Source organism: Lemur catta, chromosome 4 (genome assembly GCF_020740605.2).
Source record: "Lemur catta isolate mLemCat1 chromosome 4, mLemCat1.pri, whole genome shotgun sequence".
NCBI classification, from domain to species: Eukaryota; Metazoa; Chordata; class Mammalia; order Primates; family Lemuridae; genus Lemur; species Lemur catta.
This window is the reverse complement of record NC_059131.1, coordinates 56531868-56552450: the sequence shown is the minus strand read 5'-3', so window position 1 is coordinate 56552450 and position 20583 is coordinate 56531868. Positions and strand designations below refer to the sequence as shown.

The window sequence follows — 20583 nt, the reverse complement described above, 5'->3', positions numbered from 1 at the left end:
AAGGGCTTGGAAGTTGTGTACCTTTTTTCTATATTTTTAGTGGTTACCTTTAATTTTTTTAATAATTATTTTTGAGTAGGTAATACATGAGCAAAATACAAAATTCTAATGGTATAAAAAAAGTAGAGAATAAAAAAATAGTCTCTTTTGCTCTGTCCCCCAATTGCCCACTTCCCCTCCCTACAGCAATCATCGATTTCTTCCGTATCATGCCAGAGATATCTGCACAAATACTCATGATATAATAACATCTCCAGTGAAATTCACTGGAGCATCGTTTGTAATGGCAAAAAGATAAGACAGTCACAAAAGAACAAATGTTGTATGATTCTACTCATATGAGATACCTAGTGCAGTCAAATTCATAGAGACAGAAAGTAGAACGGTGGTTTCCAGGAGCTGGGGGAGGAATGGGGAGTTTAATGAGTACAGAGTTTCAGTCGGGGAAGATGAACAAGTTCTGGAGGTGGATGGTGGTGATGGCTGCACACAATGTGAATGCACTTTAACTGCACACTTAAAAATACTTAAGATGGTCAATTGTATGTTATGCACATTTTACTATAATAAAATAAAAGCTGGGAAATAGCCTGAAAGTCCACCAACAGGGGACAGTTTATAGTATATTCATTCAAGGTTTCTATTAGGAAGCATAAGGCTGCTTTCTGTGTATGGCTATGGAAAGATCTCCGAAATATACTACTGCGTGCCTGAGGGGCAGAACAGTGTGCAGAGTGTGCTCGCATCTGACGATGGGTGCATGTGGTGGTTAAGAGTAGAGTCTCTCAAGCCACTGCTTGGATTCAAATCCCAGCAATGCTGTGGGACTTTGGGCAAGTCACTTAAGCTCTTGGAACCTCAGTTTCTACATCTATAAAATGGAGATATACTGGTGCCTACCTCCTAGGGCTGTTGAGGGGATTAAATAAGCTAATAGATACGAAGCCCCTAGAAAACACATAACCCTTAGTCTGACATGTAGTATGTGTGCACTAAGTGGGAATGAATGCATGAGTGAATGAATGAATCTGAGTCAGATGTCATGAGCTGTAGTTCTGGCTCCATCTCTAAGAACTTGGGCATGGCTCTAAGCTTTGATCTTTTCATCTATTCTATGGGAGCAGGTTTCTGAGTATGAGAATCAGATAGTTAATGGGAGGAAAAGTGCTCGGCAAAACATAAAAGCATGGAATTATCATGCGAGACTTTACCATTGGCTTTTATCTGTGGCACTAGCCTGCTGGGCCACGTGTGTGGTGGTGTCGTTTGTCGGGGGGGCATATTTCTGTAGATTCTGCGCTCTTGGCCTTCCAGAGTACCCTCCCTGCAGCATCTACCTGACTCTCCATCGCTGCTCCTAGGTGGGGGTGGAGGAGTCAGTCCTTGAATCTGAGGGACGCAGATGCAGTCATTGCTTACAAGTGTGGTGCTGTTTACTGGGACTTTGGCAGGAGGGGAGAGTCTGCTGCCAACCGCAAGGGGGAGGCACTGGGACTTCAGGATGGTGTTAGCCACACTCTTTCTCTCGTGCCTCAGGCCGGGCTGTCACCCTGGCCAAGAGCAGGGAAGACCCAGGCCTGGAGGACAGGAGGCCCGAGTGGCTGTCTGCATCCTGCCACCAGGCCCCTGGGACCCTGGCTTAGTCACTGAGTCTCTCTGAGATGAGCATCTACCTACCTCACAGGCATGATGGAGGAATGACACAATAGAGATGAAGTCACTTTGAAAGATGAGTAAATCGTTTAAAAAAGTATTGCTCACTGGAATTGCGTCCCCTCTATTTTAGGCAACTATATTGAGCACGTTCTATGAGTCACATATTTTATATATGCATGTCTCATTCAAGATTCTGTATTAGTCAGATTAAACCCCCAGATTTCAGGGGCTTACCACAGTAATATCTACTTCTCAGTCATGTCCGAATCCAGTGCAACCCCGGGACTTGGCAGATGCCCACTTAAGGGACTGGCTTTATCATCTGCTAGGTCCTCACTGTCTTCCACTGGGTCCTCCGTGGGAGGCTGTGGGGCCAGGCCCAGAAGTAGAGAATGTCATTTCCGTCCACAGTCCACTAGCCAGCACCCAGTCCCAGGAGGCCACATGACTGCAGGGGGCCTGGTAAGTATAAGCTTAGCCGTGTGCCAGAAGGGAAACAGAGTCTGCCAAGGGGCACCAAGAACTCTCTGCCCTACCCTTACAACAACCCATTTTACTGGTGGAGAAACTGAGGCACAGAGGCAAAATCATTTGCCCAGGGCCACCCATTCAGTATGTGGTAGAACCAGGATTTGTCCCCTGCCCCTTTTTTCATTGCATCCTTTTCTTCCTTCATGTCTTACTGCTTTGAAGATACTATAGCATTTTAAAAGGTTTCTTTAGTTCCTGCATTGTCTCGTTTCCTCAGAATTCCTTTTTCCTTTCACCTCCAGAATTCCTTTTCTATCTGTGCATGTGTAGCTCACTGAGCAGTGATCCTTTTCACTGGGGTACTCTAAATAACAGTATTTATAGGCAGAGCTGACTACATCATTGGTGAGGCTCAATGCAAAATGAAAATGCAAGACCTTTGTCAAAAATCAGAAAAAAGCTTTTCCCTCTTTTCTGTGTTCTCTCTCTCTACTTTCCCCTGGCCCCAAACATGGCAGGGTGGGTTTTTTTTGTTTGCTATTATTTAACGTCTTTCTCCCTCAGCCATGGGGGCACTCACGGTGCCAGTGCAGACCCTCACAGGCTCCCAGAGCCCTGCTCCACAACTTGGTGTGTGGGACCTGCATGGCCTACCTGGCCCTCCCTGCCCCTAGCCCTCCGCCAGGAGTGGAGGGTGACAGCAGTCACCGAGTGGGTGCCGAGAACCCATCCCAGGGAGGTGGCTGGGGGCAGTGTGAGGCAGGACCGCATGTGAGCCGAGGCTCCAGGCCACCAGCACATGCTCCATTGTCCCATCCGTCTTCACTTACAAACCACACATTTGAAGATAAAGACATAGTCACGCATTGCTTAATGACCGGGACACATTTTGAAAAATGCATCATTAGGTGTTTCATCATTGTGCGAACGGCAGGCAGTGCACTTACACAAACCTAGATGGCACAGCCTCCTCAGCCTAGGCTGTGTGGGGCGGCCCGTTGCTCCTGGGCCACAAACCTGTGCAGCATGTGACTGCCCGGAATGCTGCAGGCAGCTGCATGCCTCACAGTGGCATTTGTGTATCTGAGCATAGAAGAGGTACAATAAAAATACAGTATAAGAGATTTTAAAAAAGCGTACACCTGTATGAGGCACTTACCATGAATGGAGCTTGCAGGACTGGGAGTTGCTGTGGTAAGCGGTGAGTGAGAGGTGAGTGAATGTGAAGGCCTAGGACATTGCCGTACACTACTGTAGACTCCATACACACCGTACACCTAGGCTACACTCAATTTATAAAAAATTAGTTTCCTTTCTTCAATAATAATTTAAACTTAGCTTACTGTAGCTTTTTTACTTTATAAACCAATTTTTTTAACTTTTTGACTCTATTGTAATAATACTTAGCTTAAGACACAAACTCACTATACAATGGTACAAAAATATTTTCTTTCTTTATATCCTTATTCTATAAGGCTTTTTGTATTTTAAATTTTTTAATCAAATTTTAAACATTTTTGTTAAAAACTAAGACAAACATGCACATTAGCCTAGGGCCTACACAGGGTCAGGATCGTCAATATCACTGTCTTCCACCTCCACATCTTGTCCCACTGGAAGGTCTTCAGGGACAATAACATGCATGGAGCTGTCATCTCCTATGATAACAATGCCTCCTATGATAACGGGCCTGCCTGAGGCTGTTTTACAGTTAACTTTATATATATATATGGCGCGCACTCTAGATAATGATAAAAAGTATAGTGTCATAAAAACATACACCAGTAAGTCATTAATTATCATTAGCAAGTATTATGTACTGTACATAATTGTATGTGTGAGGCTTTTTTACAACTGTGGCGGCACAGTAGGTTTGTTTATAGCATCAACACAAACATGTGGGTAATACGTTGCTCTATGATCTTACAATGGCTACAAGGTCACCAGGCAATAGAAATTTTTCAGCTTCATTATAATCTTTCGGGACCACTGTCTTATATGTGGCTTTCATTGACCGTAATATTGTTGTGTGGCCCATGACTGTATTAAGAAAGCCAAGACAGCAACCACACAGCATCAGACCCCTAGCACGAGGCCTGCTCAGCACTCCAGCGATGGCGTGTCCTCCAAGCTGGCCTCTCAGTGGGCTGTTTCTCTGAGAGCCTTTCTGTTTCCCTAGAGGAGGTGTCTCCATCCTCCCGCAGGCTGTGTTCTGGGAGCTGGACGCAGACGGGCTCCTGGGGAGACCCGTGTTCAGTACCCAGACCTTTCCCTCATCCCCTCTATGCCTGTGACCCTGTCTGGGCTGCTCTGATATGGCTTCTCTGGAGAATAAGCCTCCATCACCTGGGCAGGAGCTTTGGGCCTCTGTCCCCCACACGGGGACATTTTCAACCTCTCTCCCTGCTCTCTGGCCCTGCCACCCCGCACCTCCATTGAGCGGCCCACGGGGTGCACTGCCACCCTCTGCAGCTGTGCTGGCCACTCATCCCTTCATCAGCCCTCCACCCGTCAGAGATGTGTGGCCTCTTCCGCGTGCTGTTGTGCACCTACTATGTGCTGGCAGTGCTCCAAGAACTTTCCATATACCTCTTCTCCCCTTCCTCCCTGATGGGGTTTTCAGCTGGTTTATCCTTTTGCTCTTCGTTTATTGAGGATTTGGGAAGAAAAGAGATAAATCTGTGCATTTGCTTCACCATGCTTAGCCATAGATCAGTTACACCTTGGGCATACCAAGCATATATTGAACACCTATTGTTTGCCAGGCCCTGTGGGGGGTGCCAGGCGACAGTGCTGAAAAGCAGCTTCCTGTCTCTGAGAGGCTGGGCTGTGCCTCTGGAGGTGAGAGGCCCAGGAGGTCATTATCACAGTGGAGCGCCTGGGATGGCAGGAGTCTGTGCACAGGGCCTGGGGGTGCACCTGGGATGGAGCCTGGACTTGGGGGTGTACTTCAGGAAGGCGCTTTCTGAGCAGAGAGGAGAGAACCAACCTTCTGCCATGTTTTAAAACCTCTTTGCTATTAGGCTCTCACTTACCTTTGTGCTAGCCATGATTCTGCATTTAGTTTTTCTCATCAGTCCCCTCTGTTCTCCAATTATTATTTTTTAAAAATCTACTGCTTCTAATCTGCCTGGGTCTGGAATGGCAGACAATCAAGTGTGTTGGAAATGTATCTAAAATAAGAGTTAATTAGGCTGTGAATTAAGGTTTGAGGGACTCAGCTGTGACTAAAATGCATAAACTTTAATGTATCAATTTTATAACTTCTATTTTTACTACCCAGTAGCCTTCTTAACTTCTGTAGCTTAATTTATATTCCAGATGACCAGCATTGCTATATGAGGCATAGCAACTATTCTCTTATAAAACTTCAAACATCAGCTGTTGCCTGCGTCTTCCTTCTAGCCCTGTATCCTTCTTGCTTCATGAAAAATGCACTGGCCTTTGGCTTCCCCAGCATGTACATTTTTATTGACTATGATTCCTTGATTTGAAGAGGCCTACTCTATCACACTGTAGCATCTCTACAGTGGGATGCGTTTTTTAATTGGGGTCTTGGCATTACATCAGAGTGTTCTTTCTTTTGTTGTCCATACTAATGTATCTTAGGATCAATGATATCTTAGATTCAATGAAATACAGTAGTTAGGTCATTTGAAGGGATTGACAATTGTTCTGTCTCTCCAGCCTGTCCCCCATGCTGTGCTGGAAAGAAACAACCGCATCACTCATTTGAGAAGCAAGTTTTTTCTCCCTGCAACCTTCTTATAACAACAACAGCAACAATAGGGGTAATAATATCAACAACAGTAAGCACGTATAAAACACCTACTATGTGCTGACTCTGCCCTAAGAACTGTCTATACACCTCTTCAACAATTCTACCTTAGAAGCATGGCTATTATCCCCACTTCGCAGATGAGGGAGCTGCGGCTCAGGGGTTGAAGTGGCAAAGCCAAGAATCCAGGCAGTCTGTCTCTGAAAAAAATCACGCTGTGCTGCCCCTAGTCATTCTAGGAGACAACTGAAGTGTCTTCATTTAAATCAGGATTCTTATGTGGTCGTGACTTAGAATCAAATAGGGGGCTTTGGAAAAATGCTGAAAGAATTCTCCAAGGAATCGTAAAGCACAGCCAGAGTCAAGAGCTCCTGGTTTAAATGATCTGTGTGCGATGGCCTAGCTCTGCCTTTCTGGGATCTGTAGCCTTTTTACCCTCTGTTGCCGCGCCCCAGGGTGGGGTGAGGACGACAGCCTGAGCCTCCTGTGCTTTTGGAGCTGGATCCCTCGGTTAGAAAATATGGCTTTAAGAGCTTAAACTGATACGTGCATTTAATTTTTGTCCTTTATTTCCTTTTCCTTTCTCTTTCTCTCTTTCTTTCTTCCAGCTCTGGAGTGCACAGAAAATCAAACAGGTAACCCAATTTTGGCTTCTTTTTCTTTCCTTCTCCGTACCCTCCTGGGCCCCACCCTCCCCTGTCCTGGGATCTAGTGGAAGCCCCTCGTCCCATGGCTGTTTTGGGACTTCAGTTTGCCCCTGGACCCTCACCCTTCCTTCTGCCCCTGCACCTGAGGGCCAGTGTTCCTGAAGGCTGGCCTTGCCCTGGGCTCTCTGAGCTCCAGCAAGGGACTGGGCTATAATGATTTGGTATCATTACATGCCTACTGTGTGCCGGGCATGGGGGTAGGAGGCCTGCAAAGAAGACACCGTCCTGGTCCCCAGAGCTTTTGGTCTCCCCTACACTTGCCTTTGAGGATCAGTCAGGAGAGGGGGTGCTGTTTATGGCCATGTTTTCTTGCCCTAAAGGGTGGAAAGACCTATCAGGCCAGAAGGCAACACACAGCCACTGGCGTCTGAGTCTTCCTGGGGGAGCTGTCCTTTTCCCCTTCTGCCCCGAGCACCTCTGCTTGTCCCCTTCTCCCTCCCTCTCGCCTTCCTCACTATCACCCTGTGCTCTGTTCCCGGCTCTTGCCAGGCTATTCTACACCCGGACACCAATGAGAAGATCTTCATGCCCTTTAGAATGTCAGGTAAGCTCCTGGGACCCTGCTGCTTCTGCCCAGCCCAGCGCACTTACTATGGTCCCAGCTCCAGGAGCGTCCAGATGTGCAGACTGAGGAGGGAATGGAGCGTGTCACACAGGCAGCCACACTTGCACCCACATGTTCTCCTTGGCTTGACCGTGTAAGACGCTGGCCAGGCCTCTGAATCCCCCATGGAGCTTGGCTGCCTTTTCCTCCTGAGCAGTTGGGGTGGAGCCGTGACCTCCCCGGGGTGAATGTGGTGCTCTCACCCCCAGGCTGTGCACCACTCTAGGGGCAGCCTCAGTGACGCCGCCACAGGCAAGCCCTGGCTTCTACAAGCCACCCCTCCTCTCATGTCTGCGCGCCACCCGCTCTTTCCTTCCACGTCCTGCTCCCCGGTCCCCTCTCAGGCAGTCGGTCTCCAGATTGACGCCCTGCTCTCCAATCCCGCTGTCAGCCCTCCCTTCAGGATGCGTGTGTTGTATTTGCACTGCCATGCACATGGAGAAGGCGATTCCTGTCCTGTAGAGACCAGTGGGCAGAGGGGGATACGAGATGGCTGCCCCTGGGAAGTCCCAGTGGTCACTAGAGGGACAGCTCGGTAGGTCTGGGTCCAGGGCTTAGAAAGCACATGCATATGCACTAGCTGGGGCTGGCATGCTTATCCTGCCGACGGTTCTGCGAGCTTTCAGGCCTTGCCCAGGGGCACACTGCAGAGAGTCACACCCACACCAGTGTGTGGACGCCTCCTTCTTGCCATTTCTCCATGCAACGCGTGTACCCACCCTGAGTCATGAGGGTGGGATGGGAGGGCTTCTGCTGCTGCCTGGGGAAGGCCTCGGAGCCCTCTCAGTCGGGTGGGTCAGTCAGGACCCCCCCCACCGCCGGCAGAACCTGACCTCATGGGGGCAAGGAAATAAACAACCAGGGAGGGGATGGACACGGGAAGCCATTGTGTAAACTGAGGCAGCTAGTGCCCTGTGCCCCCTCACTTTGCCATGGCAGACTCCAAGGCAGCAGAGGCTCTGAGCATCTTATGGTTGTGGCTTCAGACGCGCTGCAGTCCCCACGCTGGGCAGACCAGGCTCTCACCCCCCGGAGCCTAGCTTCTCTTGTCATTTCTGACCTTTTTTCTTTTTTTGAGACAGAGTCTTGCTTTGTCACCCTGCATAGAGTATAGTGGTGTCATCATAGCTTACTGCAACCTCAAACTCCTGGGCCCAAGTGATCCTCCTTCCTGAGCCACCCAAGTAGCTGGGACTACAGGTGCATGCCACCACACCTGGCTAATTTTTTCTGTTTTTGGTACAGACAGGGTCTTAATTCTTGCTCAGTCTGGTCTCAAACTCCTGAGCCCAAGCAATCCTCCCACCTTGGCCTCCCAGAGTGCTGGGATTACAGGCATGAGTCACCGCGCCTGGCCAATTTCTGACCTTTTTGAGTCATGAATTCCTCTGAGGGGATGATCAAACTCTGGACCTCTCCCCAGAGGGAAGTGGGGAGGAGAGAGAGGGCTAGTGTGCATGCACAATTTTGCGTGCTCAGGATGCTAACCTGTGCTTTAGATGCAGCTCAGATAAGCATGCTCCCTGTTGTCTGGCTGCCAGCTGACTGGCTGCCACAATTAGAGGTTGGGGACAGCAGGCTGCCCACTGACAGCGTTTGGGGCTGTAGAGGGAGCCTCCCTGGAGACCACGAGCAGTGAGGAGCCAGCCCCAGGGCCTGGTTGTGCTTCACCCAGGCTCTCTACTGCCCCACTGAGGACGTCTAGCCAGGATGCCAGAGAGTTAAGAAGCTCTGGCGCTTAAAGGTACACAGCTGAGGTGGGTAGGGAATTCCCTGTCCTGAAATGATCACCATGCCAGGGAAGTCAGAACCTATGCTAGAAAGACACGCCGAGGGAAGAAGGAAGACATTCTGGGGTCCTTGGAGGATGTCTGGTCTTGTGTAGTGAGTGTGGGAAGGGGGTGTCTCACCTCACAGGGGAAATCATGTGGATCATAAGAGCTGACTCTTCTTTCTTCCTGCTCATAGGTTACATTCCTTTTGGGACGCCAATTGTAAGTGTTACTGTCAATGGATTTTCTTTGCTAAATTTTTGTTTTAATGTATAACTTTACATTATTGTTCATAAATATTTGACTGAGTTGTTGATTTAGGGTAAATAAATTCCTGGAGGGGAATTACCAGATAAAATGATTTACATTTCTTATTATTTCTCTTGATGCTGATTGTCAAACTTCTTTTCATAAGAAGTGTGCTGACTTACACCCAACATGGAGCCAGGCAGTGCCTTCATCTCTGCAGACTTCCATCCCCAGTATCGTCATTAGGACCTGTTGGTTACAGGGAAGTTTTCCCAAAGAGCTTGGGAAGGAGGAATATAAGCCCGCCTTCTGAAAATTAAAGTGTGAAATTGATTCAGAAAGGGTTTTCAGTATTCTTTTTGCTCAGTGTTGGAATCAGGGTTAGGTTTACTCTTCATTTTATCTTCATTGGAATAAAACAAACATACAGAAAGGTGCATTTATCATAAATGTGCAATTTGATAAATTTTCACAAAGTGAGCATAACCAAGTAAATGTCATTTAGATAAAGATTCGGAGCATCATCAGCATCTCAGAAACCTCTCGTGTGTCCCTCCCAGGCACCACCCCGACAGGGAGCCACTTTTCTGACTTCCTTCCCTCTACCCTAGTTTTGCCTGTTATTGAACTTTTTATCAACAGAATCATTCATATGTCCTTTTTTGTGTGTCTGGCTTCTTTTGCTTCACATTGTTTGTGAGATTTGTTTATAATTTTTTAATATCTATACCACAGAGTACTCTGTTTATATTGTTATAGGTAGTATTTGTTCTTTTTGTTGTATAATATTTCATTGCTATAAATATATCATTTCTTTGTGCATCCTACTGTTAGTGAACATTTGAGTTGTTGCCAGTTTGGGATTTACAACAAATAGTGCTGTTTTGAACATGCTTCTACAAGTCTTTTAGCAGATACATGCCCTCATTTCTCTTGGGTATATACCTAGGAGGACAAATAGATAACAGCTAAATGCAGTGTGTGATCCTAGAATGGGTCCTAGATTGGAGCAAGAGGTGTGTAAAATGTATTGCAGTTTTTTATAAAGTTAAACATACACTTATGATATGACCAAGCAACCCTACTTTTAGGTATTTAACCAAGAGAAATGAATTTCTCATGTCTATACAGAGATCTGTACTTGAATGTTTATGGTAGCTTTTTTCACATTAGCCTAGAACTAGAAACAGACAAGAATGACCAACAGATGTTAAAACCATTTGGTGAAAAACTGATTGAGAACAGAATATTTACCTAGTCTCAGAGTTTCCTATAAATACCATAGATATCATTCCTTCTATGTTTATTAGTTGGCACTTTCTTGTAAATAAATGTTTTCCCTTCTACCTCATACTTTAATATTTTTTTAAAACCATCAGTATGGTCTTTGTATTTTTTAATTCAGTAGGTACAAACTTACTCCTGCCATTATTTATTTTGATATGCAAATTATGCCACTTTTGACCAATAGGAGCCCCTTGAAGTCAGCTCTTTATTTGATATGGTCCCCTTATTCTTTGAGAGCTTCAGTACTCTCTGGCACAACAGGATATTCTAGATTCACTGCGTACAGTCCTTTCTCTGCCTCAGTCCTAGGATGATCTGTTTCTCCACAGAGCCCTAGTCCCTTTCAGAGGGAAATGGTATTTAGAAACCAAGATCTGGAAGCTAGGTGTGCTCCTTGTTCTTGGGATGTCATTGCTTCAGGCACTTGTAGAGGACAAAGCTAGGACATACAACTTTTTAAATTTATGACTTTATACTGATACTTCTAATCCAACATCTCAGTGTTCTTTCATTTCTTCTCCTGTTGTGTATTTGTATCTCCCTTCTCCCTGAATGAGGATCCAACAATAATATATTTACTCCGTATTATACATACAAATAAGAGTTCCAGAACTGCTACATCAATACCACTCTAAAAAAATGTATTAAGTAAAGCCCAAGATTTCTTTGACGTTCTTTTTGTCCTTAGAATATATCCTACTGAGAGTATACTGTCAGAGAAGCATGTTCAAAAGTTACTTGAATTAATTTTTTTCTTCTGTGTTTATGTTATCTATTTAATATACAGTTAGGCTTACTAGTTTGCATTGGCATTCAATTTCAGTTGTTTCCCCATTCTTTTTGATTTTTTTTGATATTTAGAAGATTAGAATAGTTAAAAGTCAAAGCCATTTAAAAAGATATCCTCATAACAGTTCCATTTCCCTCCTTATCTCTTCTACCTCCTTCTCACCCCTCTTCTGTAGGTAAACAAATTTATCCTTCCTATTTCTTTTCTTAAGAATAAGCAAATACAAATATATTTCCCCTTTTATTCTTATATAAAAGGTAACATACTATACACAGATGGTCCCTGACTTATGATGGTTCAACTTACAATTTTTCAACTTTATGATGGTGCAAAAGCAATATGTATTCAATGAAAACTATACTTCCAATTTTGAATTTTGATCTTTTCCCAAGCTAGCGATAGGCAGTATGATACTCTCTCGTGATGCTGGGTGGTGGCAGTGAGCCCAGCTCCCAGGCAGCCCCACGATCACCAGGGTAAACAGCTGATACTCTACAGTGTGCTGGGTTACCAGCGTCTTTTAGGATATTGTGTTTTGTGTTTTTCCATCCCATCATATTTACAAAATGCACATTTTCAACTTACAATATTTTCGACTTAGATGGGTTTATTGGGAGTAACCCCATCATAAGTCAAGGCGCATCTGTGTATGATTTTACATAATGTTTTTTTCACTTAATGATATATCCTAGAAATTACTGTATATAGTTTATAGAGATCTCTCTTATGGTTTTTATAGCTGCATAGTATTCTACTAGTGGAAGTACCATAATTTATTTAACTACTTTCCTACATTAGGTTATTTCTAATATTTTACCATTATGAATAATGCCATAATGGTAATACTGTACATATGTTTTTTGATATTGTTGGAATATATCTTGAGGGTAAATTCCTAGGTTTTATGGAAGGACTAGTTAAATAGACATTTCTGGCAACAGTGATTAAGATAAAAGAGAGAAGATGCAAATAAACAGTATTAGGAATAAAAAGTACAATATCTATAGGTACAGTAGATGTTTAACACATTAACTGCCATGTAAGTTGTATTTAACTCACGCTAGTTTTGAGCCTGGGGCCTCGTGACCTGTGTATGACTCATATATCTCTTCACCTTGGGAGCTGTGTGAACTATTTTTCAAGTTGCATATAACTCATGCACAGAAAACAATAAAAAAACCAAAATTTTCATTAAATTAGAAAGGATCATTTTGTTTTTGAAGTTTTTACTCTGTTTTCATGATAACACACTGTGGCCCCAAGGAAAAATCTTTTTTTCTAGTGTGGCAGTCAATGTGTTAAAAGATCAGAATGCATTGAACAACTCAGGGCAATAAATATGAAGACTTAGAAGAAATGGAAACATTTCTGGGAAAGTATAGCTTACCAAAACTGCCTAGCAAGGTGAAATATAGAATCTGAATAGACCAATAACTAGAAAGAAATTAAATCAGTAGTTCAAAATATTTGTACCAAAGAACAAACAAACCAAAAGTTACCACTGGGCTCTGATGATTTTGCAGGTGACTACACTCAAAGGACTAGCCAAACTTGATCTTTGTAAAACTCCTAAAAGAGAAAAAAAGGAAATATTCCCAATTCATTTATGAGACACCTTGAGACTAATACCAAAGAAGTAAGTATAAGAAAGAAAAATTATAGGTCAATATCACTTATGAAATTACATGTAAAAATTATAAATAAAATAAGAACAAACTAAATCCAGCAAGGTATCAAGATACATCATAACCAAATACTTTTCAGTAAGAATGATAATATTAGAGAATGTATTAATGTAGTTCATCACACTAAGAAATTGAAGGAAAAACATGATTTTCCCAATAGAAAAAGCATTTGATAAAATAAAACATAACTGCATTTACAATAATAACTATAATAAAATAGAACAGATTAGGTCTAGAAGGAACTTCTTTAACTTAATAGAGTATCCACAAAAAACAATTTAAAGACAACCAACCCTATAGCAAGCACCATTCTTAAAGATAAAACATACAAGAGTAAATTCTTTATGTCTGGGACAGGGTAAAAATGCCTGATAATCCTACTTCTACCCAACATTTTCCTGGAAGATTAGCAAGTACAGTAAGACATGAAAAAATAAACAACTAGTATTAGAGTTGGAAAGGAAGAAACAAAAAACATTCATGAGAATAAACAAACTATTGGAACTATTATTTTTAAAGATTTCTAGATGCAAGACAAGCATACCAAAAATTGTTTTATGCCTATAAGCCTAAACTAAAGATCTATAATATGAATTTTTTTAAAAAAAGATATCATTTACAATAGCAGTTAAAAATATAAGGCACCTAAAGATAAATTTAAGAAATGATGTGCAAGACCTTTATAGAGAAACTTATAGGACTCTACTGAAGGACATTGGAAATCTAAATAAATGGAGAGATATATCATCTTCTTTTCTTTTCTTTACATTAAAATTTGTATTCAATGTAATTCCAATCAAAATCTCAGCAGGATTTTTCATGGAGCTTGACAAGTTGATACTAAAAATTATGTGAACAAGCTAAGGAACAAGAAGAGCCAAGACAATTTTCTTTCTTTTTTTTCTTTCTTTCTTTTTTAACAGCACCATATATTGGAAGCCAAGGCAATTTTTAAGAATAAGGTGGTGGAAGAGGACTCACTCTACCAAATAATATAAGACAGTTTGGTTTTGGTACAGGGATAAGCAGACAGATCAATGGAACAGAATAGAAAACCTGGAAATGTGCCCATGCCCATATGGAAACTTGATATTTGACAAAGATGGCATTAAAACTCAGTGGGGAAAAGGATGGACCATCTATTATATAGTGCTGAGACAGCTGACTACCTATATGGAAAAGAAACAAAGTTTAGATCTTGACCTGACCTGGTACACAGAACCACATTTAAATATGAAAAGAAAGTATTTGCAACACTGTTTATGATAGCAAAAAATTGGAAACTACTGAAATTCCCTTAACAAGAAAATGGCTAAGTCCTGGTTTAGTCATGCAGTGGAATACTTAACACAGGAAAGAAAATAATGAACAAGGGCTACATTTATGAATATGGATAAATCTCAAAAAGAATGTTGAATGAAAAAATAGTAGCAGAGTAGTAATGCTCTCTGATGTCATTTATATAATGTTCAAAAATATGCAAAGCGATATTATATATAGTTATGGGTACATTTTTCATGTATCTATAAAAACACTCATGGGAACAATAAGTAACAGATTCATGATACTGATTACCTCTGTGGAAAGAGAAAGCAAGGAAATCTAGCACATCAAGGGGTTCTTCATTTGTATTTATAGAGTTTCATCTTTTTAAAAAGCTAAAATTTTTACAAAAATTTGACAAAATGATAAGATTTGACATATATAGATACTCGTTATGTTATCCTCTGGACTTTTCTGTATCCTTGAAATATTCCATTTTATACATATATTTTTAAATATATATAAATATATAGAGAGGTATTATTCACATCTCTATTTTTATGTTGTTGCCTCGAAACTACTGTATTGTTCTGAAATATTCTGAGAAAGGATTATAAACTTTCCACTGTAATTACGTGTGTCTATGTTTAATTTCTTTGCATTTCTTCAGTTGTTGTATTAATATATATTTCAGTGCAGTGGTGTTTGGTGTGTTCATGATAGTTTTGTCTTCTTGATGTTATCATCTCTCTTTTTCTTACACACACACACACACACACGCACACACACTCTATCTCTGTTTTATTGAATATCTTGCCTTGAATTCTATTTATCTCATATTAATATTTCTATTCCTGTTTTGTTTAATTTATTTGCCTTCTATATCACTTGCCTATACTTTTATATCAGAGTCATTTAATTTTTGTGTCATTTTGTATTACATGTCTCTTTAAGACAAAAATCTAGCTGAATTTTACTTTTTTAACTCAGTTTGAGAAATACTGTCTTTAACTTTAATAATAAATGGAACCCATTCATATCATTTTGCCACTGATTATTGTACCCACTTATCCCAACCATCAAGTGGGTTTTGTTTTTTTTTTCTGGCTTGTTTATTAAGCTTTGTTATTGTTTGTACTTCTTTTCCTGATCTGTATGGAGTGATAGTTTTCATCGGTCCTTTTGGTTTCTTAAGTAGTTTGGAAGAGGAAAATCCTAATTCTCTCTAATTACCATTCATCTGTAATATTTTATAGTATACAAAGGTTATATTATAGGTGTTTTATAAATATCAAGAATCAAATAATAAGTATGACTTTCCCAAACCTACCCACACAGGAAGAGCCTTTAAGCATACCATTTTACTCTAATCTCTACTTGAACATTTTACCTCTATACATCTGCTAAATTTTAAGAAATAATTTGGAATTTCATCAGATATAAATCATCAGATAAAGCCTTTCTTAACACCTGTATCAAACTTCACAATTATTTAAGCTTTGTGTGTGTGTGTGTGTGTGTGTGTGTGTGCGCACTTTATATTTGGCTAGAATATTTTTTGAATAATTTTCAGACTTATGTGGGCAGTACACTTTCTGAATCCTTGCATATCTGGAAATGTCTTTTTTTTTCCCCTTTCATACATGAACAATAGTTGGCCTGATTCTCTTTTCTTTTCTAGGTAAACTTCCCCCCTTCCCCTGGAATCATTTGGTATTTTTTCTCTTTATCTTTGGAGTTTGGAAATATCTCCAGGATTTAGGGAAAAAAAAGCTTCTCTGTATATTTTATAAAATTATACAAGTAATACATGAATATGTTCTTTGGGATTCAAAAATACCACCACCAAGAATTTTTTATAAAGAATATTTTTAAAGTTATACAAGTAATACATGAATGTTCTCTCAGCTCAGAATTTAAACAACACAAGCAAAAGTAACAGTCCTTATGGATGACCCCCCACCCCAAATGTGTGCCCAGAAGTAACCTCTGTGAGAGGTTTGGTGTGAGCTTCTAGGCGTTTTGTAAGCATTCGCATACATATAAATCATCATTAAAATTTTTTTTGTTTTGTGGGTTTTTGCATTAAAAATGTAACAATATACTTATCTATGGTTACCTTATTGCACTTAGCAGTTTGCCTACATAAAGATCAGCTTCATTTATTTTTTCATTTGTTCATTTTTTCTGCTGAGTAGTAGTCTCTCTCCCCCAGTGATGGGCGAGGTTGTTTCTGATTATTTGCTATTAGAAACGACACTGCTATGGAAAGCCCTCGTAAAGCTCTTTTAGTACAAGTATGAAGATTTCCCCAGGGCATATTCCAGAAAGTGAATTTACTGCATAAAAGGCTATGTACATTTATATTTTTAATCAATACTACTAAATTTCCTATTGAAAAGGCTGTATTTCCCCACACATTTGTAACACTGGTATTCATTGTTTAACGTTTTTGCCCATCTAAGGGGGGAAGAGGTGGCTTCTCATTATGGTTTTCAATTTTATTTCCCTGAACGCTAGAAACATTGCCCTTCTTTTCATCTGTTTATTGACCATTTGTATCTCCTCCTCCATGAAGTACCTGTTCACACCCTTTCCATTCTTCCATGGGCCGTATTTTTCTAATTGACTTATAAGAGTTCCTTATATATTTTGGATATTAATCCTTTGAATTGAGAATCTTTTCTTTGGCTATTTTTTTTCTTAGTCTCTGGTGTCTTCATGATAGAAAAGTTTTAAATGTGGGTTTTTAAAAAATATAATGATCTTTCCTTTGACTGATTTTGGGTCTTGTCTCACTCCTCACCTTTATTCCCTTTATTAAAAGAACTGAATTTGTGAGAGTTGTGTCTAGGAATTAGCTCTTGGATGAATTTATCAGTTCTTCTGTTTTATCTTCTAATTATTCCTTTCTGCTTTTGTTTTTATAATATCCTTTTTTCTCTCTTTGGTTTGTTTGTGGTTGGTTTTCTTACTTTTTGCCTTGAATGCTTAGTTTATTTATTCTCTTTCTTTCCTTCTAATAAAAGTGTTTGGGGCTGAGAATTTGCCTCTGAATATATCTAAAAATGGCTATATCTAATATGCTTTTATATATAGTGATCCTATGTTATTGTTTTCTAAATAAGTTTGAAATTACGGTTTCAAATCCTCTTCAGTCTATTAGTCAGAAGAAAGCAGTTTTAAATTATAAGTGACTGGGTTTTAAAAAACGTGTTATTTTGTTATCTTCCAGCTTATCTTTATTGTAGAGTGACCTCTACAATTCTGCCATTTGGGATTTGTTGTGGTTTCTTTGTAGTATAGTACCTGATTATATAAGTTAGGATTAGAATCATCTACATATAATAGAAAGTCCAAAATAACAGTGGCTTAAACAAAATAGTTTACTTCTATCTCATGTCAAAGGAGTTTAGAGGTAGGCAGAACTTCATAATGTCATCAGGAACCCAGACTTCCATTATGCTGTACTATCACTTTCGGTACTGGCTTCTATTGTTAAAGCTACCTCATAGCCCAAGATGGCTGCTAGAGTTCCAGCCATCACATTCACATTCTGGGGAGGAGGAAGAAAAGAGGGGTAAAAGGATGTATCTCCCAGCTGAGATAGCTCTCTTTGAGGAGTGTCTTGGAAGTTCCACATAACAGTTCTGCTTACATTTCATGTAGAATTTAACTGGGTATATATTGTTATCTCCAATTATATAGGGATTCTGTTAGTAAGAAAGAAGAGAAAAATGGTTAATAGGCAGGCAAACAAGAATGCCATAATAATTTTTACAAATGTTTGATCTACACTTTAAAAAATAGATAGATCATTTGGCAGTATCACCTCTTTGCCAAACCAGAGAACTGGGTGTTTGAAATGGCAAAAGTCAAATATGGGGCTCATTTTTCCCTAAGAGGCCAAGTGGACCCTTACACAGTGACTGGTTGCTGTTAACTGGGACGAGCTGGCTAACCAAGAGAGGCTGGCACTGTCTACAGCTCGCAAGGTGTTACTGAGGCTCACTCTGTACTTTTTCATTCTCTCCTTGTCCTACCCAAGACCAGCAGGTTATAGCAGGGTCACTATGGCCTGTAGGCAGCCTGGGGACTTGGATGCTGATCTGCTCCCCTGCTGTTTAGGGATCACTGCTGAAGCAGATGCTGTCAGTATCCTATCAGGACCACTCCCCTCCCAGCCTGAGCAAACAGCCCTTTGTGAGTAGATGCATGTGGTGTGAGCACAGCGTGCCCTGGCCCCTGGCGTCCTGTATGAACACTTACATGATGGAGACGAAACGGGCAGCATGACCTGGGCCACCTCCAGGCAGGCCTCCATGGCAGCCAGGGCCAAAATGACAGTGTTCACCTAGCCCTAAATACCCATATCCCAAGGTTCAGAACAGCTGGTCCAGAGGCCAGGTCCCCAGCGGAGCCTTTGCGTTTGGAGAACCTGTGGCCTTCCGTGTTGGCACCTTGATGTGGACAAGCAGCATGAGGACTCATTGGTCCCTGCCCCTCCCCACTCGGGCCTCGCCTTGCGTGGAAGGGGCGTGGTGGCCACTCCAGCACTTCCACCCAAGGCCCGGCTCCCGCCAGCTCCATCAGCTCCTCCAGGGCCCTGCTGTCGTCACCTGGTAGCACTGAACATTTCAGCAAACGCCTGGTCTGAAGGGGAGTGAAGGTTCCAGTCCACACCTTAGGAAAGCCCCTGGTCTGATGGAGTGGGTAAGAAATACACGCATGCAGAAGCCACTAGAAATGCTTACCAAAATAGAAACGAGGGTGCCAGCGAATGTGCTAGGAACTGGGTCCCTGAGTGATGAAGGGAAGGGGCGAGTAAGGCTGGCAGGTGCCTCGACTAGAAGCTTCTGGAAACCGCAGTCGAGCTGCCTTCTGCCCAGGTGAACATCCCCATCTTGACCCCCGACGTTGTTCCCACTCTGCCTGCGAGTCCCCCCGCCCCCACCCCGCTCACCCCTCAGAGCTCAGGAGAAACGAGCTGGTTTTCTCCCAGAGGCTGGTGCCAGTTTAGTCAGCAGATTTCACAGATCCACTGGCACCCATGTAGTGTCTTATTTTAAGCTTAACATTTGAAGATGGGAACTTTTCCCCCTTCGGTGTGCGGCAAAGAGATCCCAATTTATACATAAGCACAGCGGCTGAGCCGGTGCACTGAGGCTGTTTCTGAGGCTACCGTGGTTCATTGCTCCCTTTCTTCGGGTATCTTCTCAGAAGAGCCCTGCCAATGCGGTCACCTCTTATAAATGGCTTCTCCATCCCCAGGTTTCCTCTGAGAGGTGTGTAGCACTGTCCTTTCCACAAAGGTGGCTGGGGAGAAGCAGGCCAGGCTTGGCCCCAGTGGTCTGGCCTGGTCCTGCCCTCCCCGTCCCCCCAGCCGTGCCCTGCACCCTTGGCCGCTGGAGCGCCTCAGATGCCAGCAGCTGGGTTTCCCTCCTGGGCCTGAGGCTGTCCCAGGGAGCATCTGTGCCTCCCTCCTCAGCCCTGAGCTCCCCACAGCACTGCTGCCCTCCTCAACCCTCCCCTCTTCTTTCTGGAACTCTCAAAACTCAGGGGCCAAATGCGTCAGATCCAGCCGGGGGCTGAGGAAGGCAGGGAACGCCTAGTCAGTGAGCCTGGTGGCTTTGGTTAAGGATCAGTCATAGTTCTGTCTTGGGACACTAAGAGCTTGGACTCTGAACCCTCTCATTTTAATACTGCAGATAATCACGTGGACTTAGAAACCCCAAGTATCAGAAGGTGCTCGTGTAGGAGACTTCATCTCCAGGGGTGCGGGGCAGTGGGGGTGGACCACAAAGGGCTCACTTTTGGCAGGACTTGGCCTTGCCCCAGGGCCTTTCTGACATCTCCCAACCCCCCTCATCCCCGACTCTGCCTTTTCACGTATTTAAATCCCACTCCCAAATTTCCCCGGGCTGCCTCCAGTATTACCGGACACCGCCACGTTGGCCTGGCTCATCCCACACCGGAGCTGTCGCTCGAGGTAGGCTGGAGCTGACCAGTCAGGGGCGAGCCTTCATCTGACAGGCACGGTGTCTCTAACGGGCTGGCATCCTTTAAATAGCAGCACCCTAATGCACTGAAGTGTTACTTTTCAGATCATTAGCCACATAAATCAGAAGATGGAGACAAAGTAGAAGGAAAAAACAGGCAAACTGTTGAGTACTGGGGCCCACGGCGGGTCCATCAAATATGAAGAGGAACGTTTTGGAGTTGAGTGAGTCAGGGTGGAGGGAAAGACACGATGTCGAAGGCTGTCGCTTTACCAGTGAGGACTCCCAGGTGCGTGAGGAGTGAGCGTCGTGTGGTCTCACT

General features: G+C 42.7%; 1 protein-coding gene across 2 annotated transcripts in view; it reads left to right on the top strand.

Annotated features, from left to right (window-relative positions):
- Nucleotides 1-20583, top strand: part of SFXN5 (sideroflexin 5) — a 126529-nt gene that overhangs the window by 30951 nt on the left and 74995 nt on the right. For both annotated transcript variants that reach the window (XM_045549853.1, XM_045549854.1), the window contains exons 4-6: nt 6514-6540; nt 7102-7156; nt 9185-9210. In XM_045549853.1, coding sequence (XP_045405809.1) covers nt 6514-6540; nt 7102-7156; nt 9185-9210 — 108 coding nt within the window. The remainder of the gene's footprint in view (nt 1-6513; nt 6541-7101; nt 7157-9184; nt 9211-20583) is intronic.